We start from the raw sequence: 17,940 nt of genomic DNA, 5'->3' as shown, positions 1-17,940 counted from the left end.
CATTTACAGCAGCGGCGCCGGCAGACACCCTGAGAACGACAAGGATGGGTTATGCAAAGCGAATGCAAAGCAGGGATCTGACTTACACCAGAGCCACGGCCTTCCTGGTCCTTATGCACTTCTTGTTGATGAATATTAAAATGCCGATGACGGCGCAAACCAGGCAGAGGCTCCCCAGCAGGCAGGTAGTAATCAGAGCCGGGTCCAGAGGCACCGACACCAGCTCGCTGCAGCGCGCGCCGTGGTAACGCCAGTATTTACCTGCAGGGCATCTGAAACAAAGGAGAACAGAATGAAAGCCCAGACACTTTCCTGAAGAAAAGAAAATTAATAGTTTACCGTTTCTTTCTCTGCAGGAGTGATTCAAAAACAATTTAGCACTTCCAGTTCTGAAAGCAAATGTTTATGAATAAATCCCCCAGAGCGCAGAGTAGACACAGACGACATGCATTTCAATTTAGGCCTGCAATCGGGCATTTATATGGTGTATTTCCAAAAGTTTTAATGCAATGTACAATAAATAAATAGGAATACTGAAACATTTTGTACATCAGGTAAAGGTGGATCTGTTCTGCCTAATTCTGTGCTTTATTATTCATTTTGGTAACATTTTAATGCAAAGATGACATTCTTAACAGACTTTTAATGAAACTTTGCATTAAAAATTTCATCTTTTACCAAATGACACTTCATGACAACAGGCAAACGTTCATGACGACTCCTTCATGTTTATAACACTGGCATGTCAGATATGGACACCCATTCAAATAAATTGTTATATTTAAAATTTCTATTGGAAATTTCTGAGATTGATATCAAAATCTTTGGTGGAAATTTACTTTTTTATACATGTATACAACGACCCTAAAATGGCTTTACAGTACAGATAGAAATAATATATTATGTACCGTCTGAAAATTAAAAATAATGTTCCTCAGTCAGTTTATGTCAGTCCAAAGTCTTTGGACCAAAACTGAAAAGTCAAATTTACTTGCATGACAGTAAAATAAAAATAAAGACTAAAATAAAATAAACCAATTAAAATTTTCTAATTTTGGGGGGCTTTAATAAACAAATTTATTCTGTTACAAGAAAAAGATTTGAGTCACTTTCTTTCAAAACACTTGTTATATTTATGCAGGTTTAATAACAGTTGAATTATGCGCAGAAAAGTCTCTACATAAACGTGGTTCTAAAAGCTTATATAAAAACTTAACTTTTTCTATTCAAATCAATGTTAATTCAAAAATATTTTACCAAACCCAAAAAGAATTTAAATAATGTTGGTAATTTACCCAGTTTGCATTTCCCGCTGTGATGAACAGGACAAACTTGCATCGTTCTTGAATTGCAGCTGGGGGCCACAAATGGCCCGCGGGCCGCTCTTTGAACACCCCTGGTTTGTGCGTACCTGCAGGTGACTCCGTGGCCGGGGATGATCTCACACACGCCTCCGTTCAGGCAGAAGTCCGGCTGCAGGGAGCAGGCGTCCTGGCAGGGCCGGCCGTCCACCGCGCTGTAGCCGGGGTCACACAGGCACTCGGCCTCGCCGCTCCAGCTGTTCACCATGCAGCGAGAAAACTCGTTGCAGGCCAGGAACTTACACGGATCTGCTTGGTCAGCTGCGGCCAGCGGGGCGGAGGAGGGAGATGAAAGCAGGAGCAGAGAGGCGCCGGTTAGCATTAATGAAGAGGAGAGCTTACACAGCGTTCTGATTCATCTCATAAAGCAGCATTTCAATGAGAATACAAACCATCACACAAGAAAAGGTAAAACAGGAAGAACCTGAAGTCAACTACTTTTTGTTGGAAAGTTAACCTCTACAGAGTCGAGATTCTGCTGAACAGAACCCGTCTTGCAACACAAAGTCGGCTCAAAGATCTCAAAATAAAGAAATTCACAAACAGATGAGAAACAAAATCATTGATACTTTTCAGTCTGACGTGTTTTAAAGATGCCAAACACTGAAAAAGATACAAAATATTACCAAGTATGTTGTCTAGCTTATAGTGCAAATAACGTATTACACTTGATTAAAGACAAATTCACTCAAAAGTAACTTCAGCAACACATAAGAGTTTTAGAGTCAATAATTCCTTAATATTAATTTTAAAAAATACTTATTCCATTGGCAGATTATTTCTCTTATAACAAGGGAAAATCTTGTTCTCTATATTTTTTACAGATTTTTTGCAGTGTTTTAATCATTTTTATTTTAATATGAATGCTTTATTTATCTGCTAAACTGTCACTTTTGACACTGGAAAGTCCAGATCAACATAAACGTTTTCCAACACTGTAAAAACGCAAAATTTTACCAATTATTTCTGGACACAAGTAACTTTTCAGCCAGATATAGGAGTTTTAAGACAACTATTCAGATTATTTCATGTAAAACGTGGGAAAATGTCTTATTATAAGTAAAATAATCTCTGCACATCACTGTGACAAAAGCAACAAACTACAGAGTCGAGTTTGTGTGATTAAACAGTTTATGGCAGACAGAAACTTAAAGCTTCCTGTGACCACTTTTGCCAATTTCACCCTGAAAATTGAAAAGTAAATGCGGACATCCTTTCTCAAGCACCAAAACAAGTGAAGAAATAACAGAATACAAGCCAAGACTTCAGCAAGAACTTCTCACCTGGTTCAACCTCCAGAGAGCGACTGTCAATCTCGATGTCAAGCCGATTAGACGCGGCGCTGCACAAGTCCTCCAGCACACAGCGCACGGCTTCTGTGACGTTGTTCGGCACCGGCTTGTCCAGTTTCATCCTGCTGTTTACCACAACACTCCCATTCCTGAAGTTGAGAATCTCCAGCTGCTTAAACCCAGTCAGATTGGACTGTAAATATGGCAGAAGCTGTGCAAAGATAGAGAGGGACAGATTCATCAGCTGCTGCTTTTCAGATGCTAATTACAAAAGGATTAGTGTTGGAAAAATCTATTTGCTGCAGGGAAGCAGATTTTAGCTGTTAAAAAAAGAAGAAACCTGAAGTTTTACTTTATCTATGAAAATGTAAATTAATAAACAAAGCTGAATTTATTATATGGAGATGACAAAAAAAACTTAATTATCCTCTGTTTTATCCTCCACCAGTGACAGCGCTCAAGTTTTATTATTCAGGTCACATATGAATAGTTTGTAATTAAATTTTGATGCGAGCATGAAAGGATGAGTTTTCTGTCACTGATTGTACAATTAGATGCAGAACAAAATTGGAGTTTTGGTTTCAAAGCACCGGTGCCACAAAAATGCTAATCCTGGAAATTAGAAAAACTGTGAAAGGATAAAATAGGTTGATAAAAAGAATGTGTACTGCAAGTAAACAGTCTCAAACAGAAAACTAATATACAATAATACTGTCCTACATTTATCCTAAGAGGTTTGCAGGAACAGTCACTCAGTTAACTGTAGGTTTAAAGCAATCAACAGGAAGAAAATATTTCCAGTACGATGTTTGCCAACAGCTAAAGTCAGGAACTGAACCAGGAGTTTCCTCAGCAAGATTGAACAAAATAGGTTTTAAATATTTATCTTTATTATAAACATTCTTGTTTTGCCAAGAATGTTTCTGCTGAGGAAGAAAATGGTCATTTAGGGAGAGAGGGGTGTGAATACTTTCTAAAATGATGGTTTGTTGAAATCAGCCATGATTCAGCGATTTGGATAAATTCTGCAAACAGGATCAAAAACCTAAATAAGACAGGAACTAATCAATCATTGTAGCTGCTTTAACATTGATTATATAACTGCTCAATTTGACATTTCGATAATAAATTTGCTTAATGGAAACACGGCAATTTTGAAAAACATTTGTTTTTCAGTAAAAAGTTTTGCCGATGAGGTCGTTTGGTCGTATCAAAATGGGTTCATTTCATAAAGCTGCAAAGGAAAAGCTTTTTCACATCACGCCAGTCACATGATCGACAACCGGACGAAACCAACGAAGAAGACGGCAGGATGAGGATGACGCGGCTTGTTTTTAACGGCTTAACGAGTGAACAAACTTATTCACATGTGATTTTAATTGTGTTTTTTCTTTAATGAAAACTAATGAAATTGTGAAACTGTGTTTTTTTTTCCACTTTATTTTTTACATTAGTGGAAGTTTTACAAAGGTTTGTGGACATTTTTAAAGGAACCGGCTGATTTTGTTTTTGATCAGTCCACGTTTTTAGGATTTGCTGCAGAGAAAAATCATCTTCTTCCTTAAACGAGTTTTTACAAATTAACACTTCTTTTTCAATTATATTTTATTGTACAGAGACATGCAGATCTTTTTTACTAAAGATAAGATTTTCCCTATTTGGCTCAACTATTCATGCTTCTCCTTTATTAGTTTTTTTTATTATTATTATTGTGACTCTTTGTGTCTCCAGAATTCTTGGACAAAAGTTTTGCATAACTGTAGAGATGTTTGTGTTGGAAAATAGTTTTCCTTCTCAGGCTACAGCCAAGCAACGAAACACAACACTCTGCTTTATCTAATTTAGTCATTTATCGTTTTCTAAATATTTCATGTGCGTGCCTCGTAGTCGTTCATGTGAATAAGATGAGGGAGCCAAGACAAATAAAATAGTCTGGCTCCGCACAGCGCCACCGCTTCCTAAATCTAACTGGATTAACTTGATGCAGAGACTAAATTACATTATAAATGTATCAAACTCCAATGGAATAATTTAAAGTTGCTACTTCAAACATCTAAAGCAGTAAAATTACTTTTGACTCTAATTTAACCTAAACTTTAAATTTAAATATATTTGAATATGACTTAGACGTGCAGTGACTTATAAAACTGTTCATCTCCCTTCAATCTTCAGGGATTAGTTTTGGGATTAGCCCAACATGGGACAGCGCATCCCTGGACCAGAAGGAAAACGAAAGACAGTTTTCAATGTTTTTCAAAGAAAAAACAGGAAAATGTTTTGCCCCAAAGTTTAGATTGACGGATTGGGGTTTCATCTGCTAGCTAGTTAGCTAGTCAGCTGAGCTTTGGTTCTCTGCAGCTCCTCCAGAGTCGCCTCTTGGCTGCTTCTCTGATTAATGCTCTTCTTCTTCAGACTGTCAGTTCAGATCAGGGGTGTCCAAAGTGTGGCTCAGGGGCCATTGGCAGCCCATGGACTGACTGTGTGCGGCCCCAAACAACTTTGACTCCGAGGCTCATGTGTTCAAAATGATGTCAAAGTAAAACCTTCCGACAATGAAAAAATACTGGCTACAACACAAAGTGTTTGTCTTTAAATAAAGATCTTTTTTGCATTCTCTTGCCAGGACCAGTTTCTGTTACTCAAAAGTAAGACTTGCTGCACTCACATCTGTTTTTAATTAATTTAATAAACTTGGCTAAATACAGGAAGAAAAATCGACCCGAATCCGGATATTATTGTTCAGAAATGACTCAATTATGTTCTTTTAATTTTGTAAACCTGCAGAACGTTTTAAAGTTTTGGATCTAGAATAATTTACGCGTCCTTTTCCAGGAACAAATCTAATACTTATTTTAAATAAAGTATTGCATGCGTAGTTTGTTGTTGAGTAGATAAAAAACTATTTTTTAGCACTCAATATTTTTTAGACTTGATGAAAATGTTTGGACCCCCTGGTTTAGTTGGACGCCCACGTCTGCATAAGTTTGATGGTTCTGTTTGTTTTATTCACTAATTAGGAAACATTTGAAGGCAGTTGAGGTTAATGGGTTTTATCTAGGAGTGCCAGAGTAAAGGGGGAGGAATAAAAATGTATGACACACTTTTTAGATTTTTATAAATAAAAAAATAAAATAAAAAACACAAAATTCCAAAAATATACATGAAAGTTTGTGATAAAATATGGAAACGTTATTGGAATAGTTTTGCAAATGTCTGCACTGCAAAAACACAAAAATTTACCAAGTATTTTTAGTCTAGTTTCTAGTACAAACATATTAGTTATTGAAACAAAATAAAACTAACTTACAAGTAACTTTTTAGTAAAATATAAGAGCTTGTTTTAAGTAATTAATTCCTTAATATTGTTGAAAAACTTCTAGTTCCACTGGCAGATTATTTCACTTATAGGATGGAAAAGTGAAATAATCTGCCGAAATAAAACTTTTTAGTCAATATTAAGGACTTATTAACTTAAAACCAGCTCTCATATCTTGCTAAAAAGTCACTTGTAAGTTATTTTTGTCTCATTTCAAGTGTAATAAAATAGTTGCACTAGAAACTCGACCAAAAGAATATTTGGTAGGATTTTGTGTTTTTGCAGTGTGGAAAGCCAAACTATGAAGGAACTGATGCAGGAAGTCAGACAGCTAAAGAAACGGCGCTCCATCAGGGTCATTGATCTGAACGGTTTTCAAGTTGAGCTCAGATGAAACTGCTGCAGCGTGAGGGGAAGACATTACACTACTTTAGCAGGCCTGAGTGGTGGAGGAGCGATAAGAAGCCGTAAGCCGCTCTGCTCAGGACAGGTGAGCGCACCTATCACCTGCCAACACTTCACCCAGAGCCACTGCTCTGACTGCGCTGCAGCTGCAGCTGCACCTGGACCAGCAGGGAACGACTTGCAAACAGTTTACAAACACAATAATTGTCACAATAATTTGTAAAGGATCTCTCTACTGCAAACCACAGAACTTCTACATCCACAACTTGATGGTTTCATAAAAAGTTACGCATGTATCTACTGGTTCTGTTAAAACCAACAGGCCTGGTGCAGATGTCACTGAAGAGTCACAATGAATATTAACCAGCTTAGCATGTTTATTTTCATTCAACATAAAGAAAAAAAACACTTTCTGAACTCCATGTCCAATTTTTTTTGGTTGCTTCATAAACCAGTAGGTACAGGAGTAATCCGAGCTACAATGGGCCGACAGAACATACATATACACATTATGAGTATTCGGTGTCCGTTTAAATGGGCTCATTTACATGATACTCAGCAGTTCATTATGATTTCTGATGAAACCAGGTTGGATCATTTAAGATAAATAAGAAGTCGCCCATTTAAAGGAGAATATAGCTGCGTTCCCATTGACCAATTGCGCAAATTGGAATTACAAAAATAAATTTGTAATTCGTTAATGGAAACAGGTTTTCAATAAAAAGGTTTTGCACAATGATGAGGTGGTTTTTCTGCTGTATTGAAATTACTTTGATTCACAAAACTGCGACTGAAACACTTTTGCATCACATACAGTAAGTCACGTGATCAACCACCGGATGTTACTACTGACGGAAACCACAAAGAAGACAACAGGAAGTGTAAGGAGAAGGATGACGCCGCATGTTTTTAACAACTTATCACGTTAACTTACTCAAATGAGACTTTAATTGTGTTTCTTACTTAATGAAGAAACAACAATTAGAAAATTATTAGCAGAATATCAACAAAGTTTTGCGCACATTTGTGATGGAAACGCAGAATATATTGGTAGCACTCAGAGCGGTAAATACTTACCGGATCAAACATCTGAAATCTAGTTTTGCCAGGAAGCTCAACAAATTAGTTAACAAGCAAAGTCCAAGGTTTGAGCAACCACTAAAAATTGGAGATGGAGTGTTGCTTTTACCAGCTATACATTGCTTTCAGCTTTTCTTTCAATAGTTTCTCTGCAGACAAGTTACCCTGTGAACAGAAACGAATCAAAACCAGCTCAACACATTTGTGACAGTCTATCGTTTATCCTTGCAGAAATATGTTTCAATGCATCTGCTCATATTAAACATGCAAGCATGCTAACATACCAAACCCTAATGCCGATTTTCAAACACAGCTTAATAAAAAAATAATAATAACTAAAGTTTCAAAACTAAAAGTGACTTGATTGTTTTTATTCCATTTCCTGTGGTACATTCAGTTATATTGCATGCAGATACAGTAAGGAGATTGAAACCAGCATTAGCACAAAGTGTGAGATGCAGGAGCTGACGAGAACCTCTAAGCTGCTTACTCCACGTCACAAACCGAAGACTAAAACAGGAAAAGGTCTCCTGACCTCCATGCATAAACTAACTCTGCTTTAGCAGAACAAAAGCACAAATCAGCAAAACATCCCGAAAGTGTTCACAAAGATCATTCACTTACTATTCTAAGCCAAACTGATTTATATTTAAGGCATCAGACATGCATATAATGTAACATCGTAAATGTGAAGCCATGCTGCATTTTTGTCTGTATAAGTAGTAAAATAAACTCCACAATCGAATATAGATCACGTTAAAATTGCATTTAGTCATTTAACAGTTGCTACAACTAAGAAGTAACATTCACCATACATTTTTTATGCTATATATGTTCAAAGCAAGTTGAAGTAGCAAAATAACTAATACGAAAACAAAAACTCAATAGTTTTGTCTATAATATTGAGCCTTAAAGGATGATTTTACTTTTTTGCAACGCTATAAAATCACTTCTGCAGCACACAGAGTGGGACGAGCTAATGTTACTTCACTGTATATTAAAGTCTGGAAAGTTTTTCTTTAATTGGTTTTAGTTTTCAAACCAACATGTTCTGGAAACTGCGCCACAGTTTCCATTAAACTATAGAGCAGTTTAGAAATTACCAGAAAGTTATGAAAACAAACAGCAAATTCTAAGAAAATTCAAATAAAGTTGCCTAAAGGTTGCAGTAAACTTTTGTTTTGTAGCTCATATTTATTTTTAAAATAACCAATAAGTTATTTTCCAAGTAATTTTCTGGAATTCTGTTACGTTTCAGAAATCATGGGGTATATTAAAGGAAAACAGCCAGAATGTCCGGGAATGTATAAAATAAGTTTAATCAAAGATCCAGGAAAGTAACCAGTAAGTTGTAAAATGTAAGCGTGCCCAATAAGTTCAAGGAAAACACTCATGTTTCACATTTCAATGAATTTATCCAGCAAGTTAAAGGCAGATAACCATCATGTTGTCAATTAAGATACCAGTGAATTCAAGGAAAGTTCCAGAAAATAACCAGTAAGTTCCATAACAGAAAGTAGTCAGGAAATGTCAGCAGTGTTGTGTAAAGTAACTATGAAGTTTTAAAAAGTACTGCTAAAGTTCCATGACACATCCACGAATATATGATGTAAAATGTTTGAAAAAATGCAGTCAGGTCTGTGAAACTTCTGTAAAGATACGCCATAACTTCCAGAAAAAAGTTACAAGGAAGCTCAATGCAAGCAAGCAGTAAGTTCAAGGAAAGTTCAGGAAAGTAACAAGTAAGGTTTGAGAAAATAACTGATAATGTCCTGAAAAATATTACTTTCATTTTAAAAAGTCATTATGATACCCACAAAGGGCAGGAAAATAACCAAGAAGTTCTGCAAAAATGCCCAGTGGAACAGAATTTTATAAAGTGTGTTTTAAAAAGTACCAGTAGGTTTCCAAAGAATTTCCCAGTATATTCTGGGAAAATAAAATCAAATAAAATCCAGGGAAGTTCCATACCAGTAAGTTCTGAAAGACGGAGAGAAGTTATCAAAAAATAGCCAACAAGTTTTGGCGAAAAAGGCCCGGAAAGTTTTGGAAAGTAAGCCTGTAAAAGTTTCAGTAAAGCAGCCTCTAAAATCTGTTTTATGAGATGATACTGAAAAATGCAGGTTGCACAGGACCTGAGGCGAGAATCAGGGCTACAACCACTTTTAATCTCCCTGCAACTCTGGTGGTTTGTGTGAAAAACAAACTTTTCCCTTAAGTAATAGAGACGTTTTTCACTTCTTAATATTCTTACCACATCTGACAAGCAAAACTGTTACCATTCGGGCATTTTGTTAGAGTTTAAAACTTGCTAAGGTTGTGTTTTGTATTGAACAGTTAATATGTTCTCACCTGTTTTCTGCACTGTAACATACAGAACAGTTCACACAGTGAAGATGAGAGAAGGGATGAAATCAAATATTCGACCGGTTTGTGTCGAGGTCAACGCTCTGGACTAACATTGTACACACTAAACTTTCAGTGGCTCAGCAACAGAGCACAAACCCGTTTCCTAAAACTTTCCCTTTTCAGTTAAATCTTCTGCTGCTGAACTTTCATCAGATCTCTCTTACTTTCAGAGTATTTACATAAATACAGCGAGCAAGTTTGGGACCAGGCGAAGCCTCTTTAAGGTTAATGCATTTCGTCCTTATTTTCCCTCCTAACAATGTGTGCTAGAGAATAACTTTAAAATTACCAACTGAAATACTGCTTAGAAACTCAGAACATAAAAATATCTTACAAAGCTGCCACAAACCAAACTCTAACAGCTCAATGCTAAAAAAAGAAACCTCTGTTCACAGTTGAGCAACAATTTGAGTGTTGCAGACTTTTAGTTAAGTAAAAGTCCTGCAGACTGGATTCATCCTGTTTGGCGTTGCAACCTGTGAATTTCCTCTCATATCCACTTACGTCTTACATCATTTCAAAAAAATCACACACAAAAGGAAAATACAAACAGATTTTACAAGAATGTGTGCTTCTTAAGATAACAAAGAAACATAAATACAGACAAGCAAATCAGCAGCAGCACAAACTGAATGTTAGTGAAATATTTTCAGGACAGATTTTTTTTAAAAACTGCAGTGTGACTCAAAAGATTAAGGCAAAAAGATGAGAAGCACAGAAAAGAATAATCTTTTTCAGTATGGAAATGTGTGAATGTTAGGAAGATCAGGTGCTTCTGGTTTTACGTACTGCATTTTTCACGTTGTTAGTGAACAAACTGAGGAGGAGAAGTTCCAATATGGAAACAGATAAAAAGATACCGGTATGGAGGCTAACGTTGTCTGTCTCCCCAGCCCAGATTTACTGGAAGCTCCAGGGTTTGGCTGGTTTCTGGACCCAAAGTGCTGAGTCTAAGTGAAACAGAACAATTTCACCACGATTGTTTCCACACCGTCAACATGGCGGCTCCTTTGAAACAAAAGTGTTAGCATACTGCAGGTTTTCGGTTTGAAGACATCTCCCACTTTTACAAAACAAAAACAAATACAACAGCAACAACATATTCTCTTCTCTATACTGTGAGGATAAGACTTACTGCACAGCACACAGACTCCTCGTCTGTTCCTGTTTTCCCTCCACAAAAATGTTGAGAAGTGGTGCAATAAGTTTTCTACAACTGCAACGTTTTTATTTAAGATGCAGTGTGAGGGCCATAGTAAGAAATACCATGAAAAAAAAACAAATTACAAGAATAAAGTCAAAATAATACAAGAAGAAAGTCATAATTATTATAATAAAGTCATATTAATGTAAGAATGAAGTCATAATATTTCAAAAATAAAATCATATAGAATAAAGTCATAATAGATCATGGATAAAGTCATAAGAATGAAGTTATTTGTCAAAATATGCTTGTCATTATTTCTGACAAGCATAAAGCATGAAGTCAAAACAATGAGAATAAAGTCATAATACAATAAAAAGTCATAATATTTCAAAAATAAAGACGCACGAATAATATTACCATTATTATTATCCGTGATAATAATAACACTAGAATAATGTCATATTATGACTTTGTTCTGGTAATATATTTACTTTATTCTTGTAATTTTTTGTTTTTTTCTTAGCACGGCCATATTTAGTCAGTCATATTTATTACAGTTTAGCCTGGTTTCATAATATAAGGTAGGACAGTGAAGCATGCAGAAGCATAACATCCATCACAAAAGCTTGAGTACCTACCAGTTCCAGAAAGGTATTCTCCAGTGACTTATACTCTGGGGAGCTCTTGTTGAACAGGTCGTCAGTAAACATCATGTTAGTGACCCTCAAGCTAAAGAAAACCACCAATTCTTTGCTCTTCTCCACAGCGGTCATCACAGGTGTGCGGGCTTGTCTCATCGCAGGCGCGGCTGTCGAGCCGTACGGACCTTCATCAGATTCTGACGCAAATCCGCTCCCGCTCTCCTCTTCCTGTTGCTCTGTTACTCCATCTGCGGTGTGTGAATAATCTCCAGGAGCGGTTTGGGTGACCGGGGTCAGATCTGATCGACCTTCCCCTCCGTCCTCAGGGGACGGTAAAGGCTTCACGTCTGGTCCGGGTTCGCTGCCCTGGACGGCGTCCTCAGCAGATGAACGGGTGGAAACCGGGTCAGCGGAAGCTGTGGGTGGATCCAAGTTCACCTCAGCAGTTTGATCTCCTTCAGGCCTGGAGCTCGAACTTCCCACCAGCTCCAGATCTGGTGAAAAGAAACAAAACAGCAGAGGGGTCGCATTTACATTTCTATATTCAAAAACACATTACAGTTACAGTTTTGTATTTATATTTGCATTTCTACTTCTTCTGAAACCGGAACAAGGGCTTTACAAAAAAAAAACATATTTTTGGCAATAAGGTAATGTTGTTTTGGTGTTGAGCCCAACTAAGCCCAGCCCGTTACCTAGCAACCCAAGCGTAATTCCAGCTCATTTAATCAGCTGGTTTTACCACCGTATGCGCTGTACAATGGCTGCTGGAAAAGGCAAGTGTTTTGTTGTTGACTTACCATCAAGAAACCACTTGCTGAATTTTTGTTGGTTGTGCAGGAGGCTCCACTTCTGCTTTTCGAAGATGTATGGTCGTATAATTGCGCATCTGTTTGCAGCCATTTTCATGTGAGTGTAAACGTTGAGTTGGCCAGTCAACATAGTATATCAATTTGTGATTACGCACCTACATGTACAGTTTGTGCTACAAGAAGTTGTTGTTTTACTCATAGTTCCAGTTTCGTAACTGTTGTGTTTTGCTAACTTTGTTTCTGACTTCGCTCAGAAAGCACACAGGACAGTAGATTTTAAACTGCTGCCTTCTGGATACACAGTAAACATCATTAGCTGTGCCTCAACGCAGGCGGAGAACATGACGTTAGCAGAAGTGAGCCCACCGCTGGTTCTGGGATTTAAAAAGCGAGACGTTTTTCAAACATTTCTCAGGCAGAGGATTAGCAACTCACTCATTGTTGGATAAATTGTATTTTTAGTAATTATCAAATATTCGTTGTATCATGTAGCCTTGTAGTTACATTTAGATAATGTTAAATTATATGCTTTTACTCTTTTCCTTCTATTTTAAGTGATGTTTCTGTGTGTTAAATAAGTTTGATTCTTTCCTAAAGGCCTCCTTTGTGAGAGAGAGGTGTCAGCTATTCTTAGCATTTGCTACCCTGCAGGAATCTCTGGGAGATAGAGGTGTTAGTAGTTCCCAGCTGAGTTTTATAGTCCTGCAAAGAACTCTGCTTTGTTCTTTGTGCTACAAAGCCGTTGCTTTGAAGCTATGCAACGTGTCCTATTCGACGCCGTGCCTGGAGCAAGAAGGATTTAGATTGTAGATAACATGTGTTTAGTTAGTGATTATCATTTAGCGCTGCAACTATGTGAATTGTTTTCCCCTCCACCATTTTAGAGTTGCAGTGCCCCGTGTGGCAGGGTTCCTAAAATCAATAAAACAGAGGAGCGGGAGATGTGTTTTTCAGAGCGGTTGGAGATTTGTAACTGAAAGCACATCTCTGTCTGCTCTCCTCGCGAGAAACAAAGAATCTAACTCTCTTGTTTTTCCTGTGTTTGTTTAAATTGTCTCTAATAGGTATTTAGACCTGACACTCATGTTCCAGTTTAATTTCTGAAACTGTTTGTGTGAATACTTAGATTATGAGGAAAGCATTCAAGAAACTAAAGGCAGTTTGTTTGTTTTCACATATAACAGTTTTAAAGGTTAATCGATATTTGATATTATGTTTCTAAACGTTCATTCTAACTGTGTTAATTTCTGGCCAGAGCTGTAGCTGCTTCTGTGCTTTTATTTTTATTATTTTTTTAAAAATGTGTCCTAACTGTATGATTTATGTCTGTTTTAATATAAGTTATTCCTAAACATTAAATTTCACAACTCTGGCAGCTCATTTATCAAACATGACAAACTATTCTTTTTATTCCCAATCCAAACACTTGGTGCAGACTTTATTATATAAACATTCCACCATGGAATATTAAAGTTTTATAAATTAACCATTTTTATTAAATATGACATCTGTAGATGCACCAGAGGTTTTTCACACATTTCTCTAAAGTTTGGGTCTCAGCCGTCAAGGTGGGAAAATGTTGCTGTGACTTAATGAAATGCGTCTGTGTAGCGCAGCGTGACTTGGTGATGACTGGACCAGAGGCCGGCCGGCCGGCCCCCTGCTGATGGAGCTTTTCCAAGGGTAAAGTGACAACACCAAGTCTAATCATGCTGTCATTTCTATTTCCTGGGTCAATCAAGGTTGCATTTAGATGCTGTAACTGTATAAGATTATTTTTTACAAACTCTTACGTTTGTGTGTCCCTCCCCGACACTGTGACAGAAATATCTGACTTGATTTCCGCCAGATGTTCAGGAGGAGGAGGAAGATATGAGACCATAAAATAGAAAATACGAACTTTAAAAGTGGTTCCTGTAAAAACCTAAAGTCATTTTAGTACCACTGAAATACTAAAAATAATAAAGTTATTACAAAAACTGGTCCTTTCTTCATATGTGCTCTTTGTTTTGATCATTTAGAGATTCAGCAGCATCTTAAAAAGTCATAAAATATTTATGTGATGGTTTTTAAAGTATTCAGATTTTCCATCACTGGTCTTAAATTTCACATAATTTGTGTCCTATTTATTTTTCATTATCTGTGTAATGTGAGCAATCATTTGCTGTGTTGTTGCATCCTGCCTGAAGGATTAGAGTGTTTTTATGCCGTGGAAACTGTGAGGCTCACAGTTGGAGGCACCAAACAGCCTGTGAAAGAAATTTGCCCATAAATCTGTCTTATTGTTGTTTGTTTGGGGAAGTTAAATCAAAGGATCCTTGTTCTACTATCCAGCCTCCTTTCCTTCAGGAGATTTTATATTTATTTACATTTTTGGGTATTTTCACAGGTGATAATCCAGTACAGTTAGATTTGGGACCAAAACTGCAACATTTGTTGCAGTTTCAGATGCTGTGGTTCTTTTTCTCACAGACTGAATCAAACCAATCAAATCCTTTAAAAATATGTTCCCCTCCTCGCCTGTGGGGGCGCTGCATCAAGAACCACTGAAGAAAACAACATGAAAACCTCTAAAGAAAACACTGAGCGCATCTTCTTCATAAAAATGTAAACAAAAATGGAGTAGCGTCAGATTTTAGCAGTTGTAGGATTTCTCTTTTGTCCACAAGTCATTTGTCTTGCTAGCGCTAGCCTAGCGTATTTGTTTGGGTTGTCTTTAGCCACAATGCACTGCGCTGTAGCCCACTTCCTGCTTTTGTAGAGGCCTCGAGTTCACATAGACATTCAAACCGAACCAGAGTTCACTTCAATGAGCCGTAGGTGTTAAAATGGACCAGATTCACTTTTTTTGGAGTTTTAATCAAATCGGACTTTCTAGACAAACAAACTGGAGTTTGATTAAAATGGACTAAACAGGGTTGGTGCAAATTAAATTTGCTAAAACCTGTTTCATGTAACTATTTGCTGAGTATAAAACATGTTAAAATTTCACCATTACAGTCTAAAAGCAAACGGGCACCAACTAAAACGCACCAAGAGAAGTTGGGAAAGAAACATTTAGGCTAAGATAATAGCCAGGTTGAATAAAAGTTGAGTTCTTGTAGGTCTGAGGTTTAAATACTCATGATTTAACAAACAAGATTAATTTAACCAGGTGGAACTTGTAGAAACTTTGCTGTTTTTCTACAGCTGGTTTCTGTTTTACTCCTTTATGTTTGGATGTTATTATTTAACTCTGCAGATCCGCAGCCAACAGTTTGAAACACGGAGCCGACACGACACTGATGCGGTTTTCATTTCCAGAGCTCTTCTCATTACCTCTCAATAGCTTTAAATGGAGTCTAACCACAGTTTACTGTGTGGTTAATCAATAAAGCTTTAAATTTTTAAACTTGGCTCTCCTTGACATTCTGCTTTATGAGCTGGATCCACCGGAAGAAGGGTCATCGTCTGTCACCTCAGAGCCTCGGAGTCTCACTCACCTCCATCTTCACCATCACCCGGTGGAGCCTCCTCTTCCTCTATTCCCTCCTCTTCCTCCTCAGTGGGCTTTTCTTCTGCAGCTGCCATTGAAGGAGTCCCATCAGTAAAGCTAGAGCTGGTCTTTGGGAGGATGGTGGGGATAAAAGGCACAAAGGTGTTTGATTTTGGTCTGACGGTGGCTGAATCCCTCAACTTGTTTTCCAAAACTCCCACAGTGGGGAATAAACTTTGGGTGGGTGGGTTGACATCTTCTGGTTCCTGTGTGGACATGGAGTCCACAACCGGATAAACCATGGTCACTGCAAAACAACAAAAACAGCTAAAAGCCACAATTTATTGTAAGATAAAACAACAGGAATATTCACGTTTATTTAGAGGAAAAAATTTTTATTAAATTAATTTCATTTCCAAGTTAAACATTTAACTGGAGCGATTCAGTTATAATAGCAGCAGATTTTACATAAAGGCCCTCAAAACCCAGCTTTTATTTTGATAATCCACTTATCAGCAAGCCAATTTCCATATAATCTAAATATTTGGCTGGAAACTTACATATTTAGTTGGCAAGTTAAATATTTAGTTTGAAAGTTAAATATGTGGCTTAGAAAAATATTTAGTTGTGAAATAAAATGTTTTGAAAAGCATTTATTTGGCAAGATAAAAATTGAATTTGGAGCTAAATAACATTTTCAACAAAATATGATGTTGGCAGCATATTATACTAACTGTTTTTTAATAAGCAAAATGTTTAGTTAGCAAAAAAAATATTTAGTTTGTACGCCAAATATTTACTTTGAAATCTAAATATTGAGCTTACTCTTAAACGTTTAATTTGAACTAATTTAGTTAGAGAAATAAATGTTTAATTTGGGGTTAACTATACAGTTAGCAAAAATAAATATTTAATTAGCACAATATTTAGTTTCTAAACTAAACATTGTAAGATAAATATTTAATATTTATTATTTAATATTCTCAATCTCGTTGTAATCTGTTGATGACAATGACAAATAAATCTTATCTTATCTTAGACTTAAACATTGAGATTAGAACTAAATATTTATCCTCCTAAATAAATATTTAGTTTGAAAGCTAAACTTTATAGCTTGTGAAATAAATATTTAATTGGAAAATCTGACATCTATAAATGTATGAATAACATGGTGAAAATATGACTTGGAAACATTTTTTTCTCTCTGTCAGAATAAATAAAACAAAACTGTTAATATTTTACTGTGTAGCTTTACAAACACATCCCATAATAACCATTAGACTCAGGTAAAAATGATTACCAGCCTCAAAGCTGAGTGTCTGTATGTCCAGCAGCAGCGTCGGCTCCTGCTTCAAGGCCGTAACGATGATGCGTTTCAGTTTCGGCGCATTCACATCTTCGTTTGTCTCTTTTCTCTCTTCCATCTCCAAACTGTCGAAGTCTTGGTTTAGCTCCGTTTCTCCGTTAAAGACCACAGCGTAGCGCACAGACAGATCCTCTGAGCTAATCAACACAAATAAAATCCGTTAAGAAAGTCTCAGAACAGACTGAATGTTCTGCAAAGATCAATCCAACAGTTTTAAATCCCTGACTAATTTAAATCCCAATCTCTGTTGATGTTCAAATTGTGAGCTATTATTTGGCCAATTTCATCTAATATTGTTTTACAAGCTGTCAGCTTTATTTTGTTGGACTAATAATCATAAGTTACATGCTAGCGTTAGCCTAGCACTTAAACTTCTGTTGTTGCATGTCTCAAGTTAGAAATATCTTTATAAACAAAAGGTTTTCTGTTGCTTATAAAGATTTAATACCAGTACTAATGTACACCCTATATTATGTTATTTATTCACTTCAGAATGTTTTAAGTTTCAAATAGGGACTTGGTATCATTAGTAAAGTTACAGTCAAAAATAAAAGACAATAATTTGGGTTATTTAGTCTTGCATGATAAAAATAAATCGGTTTCAATTTCATTAATATTTTACCATGTTATTCATGA

At 36.6% G+C, this 17,940-nt stretch overlaps 1 protein-coding gene across 6 annotated transcripts in view; it reads right to left on the bottom strand.

The window, feature by feature from the left end:
• The window catches only part of impg1b (interphotoreceptor matrix proteoglycan 1b), a 35,706-nt gene that overhangs the window by 3,555 nt on the left and 14,211 nt on the right, over positions 1-17,940 (bottom strand). For 5 of the 6 annotated variants that reach the window (XR_003593444.1, XM_028001430.1, XM_028001428.1 and 2 more), the window contains exons 9-15: positions 17,239-17,441; positions 15,946-16,245; positions 11,649-12,145; positions 10,724-10,813; positions 2,645-2,864; positions 1,412-1,622; positions 87-272 (exon numbers count right to left, since the gene is read on the bottom strand). Coding sequence is in view for 5 of the 6 variants with exons in the window: in XM_028001430.1 (XP_027857231.1) it covers positions 87-272; positions 1,412-1,622; positions 2,645-2,864; positions 10,724-10,813; positions 11,649-12,145; positions 15,946-16,245; positions 17,239-17,441 (1,707 nt within the window). In the remaining variant the exon portion in view is untranslated. The remainder of the gene's footprint in view (positions 1-86; positions 273-1,411; positions 1,623-2,644; positions 2,865-10,723; positions 10,814-11,648; positions 12,146-15,945; positions 16,246-17,238; positions 17,442-17,940) is intronic. The other variant, XM_028001429.1, reaches the window with a different exon arrangement.

Source organism: Xiphophorus couchianus, chromosome 19, assembly GCF_001444195.1.
Source record: "Xiphophorus couchianus chromosome 19, X_couchianus-1.0, whole genome shotgun sequence".
NCBI lineage: Eukaryota > Metazoa > Chordata > Actinopteri > Cyprinodontiformes > Poeciliidae > Xiphophorus > Xiphophorus couchianus.
The sequence above is the reverse complement of the archived record's forward strand: the minus strand, read 5'-3'. Positions and strand labels throughout refer to the sequence as shown.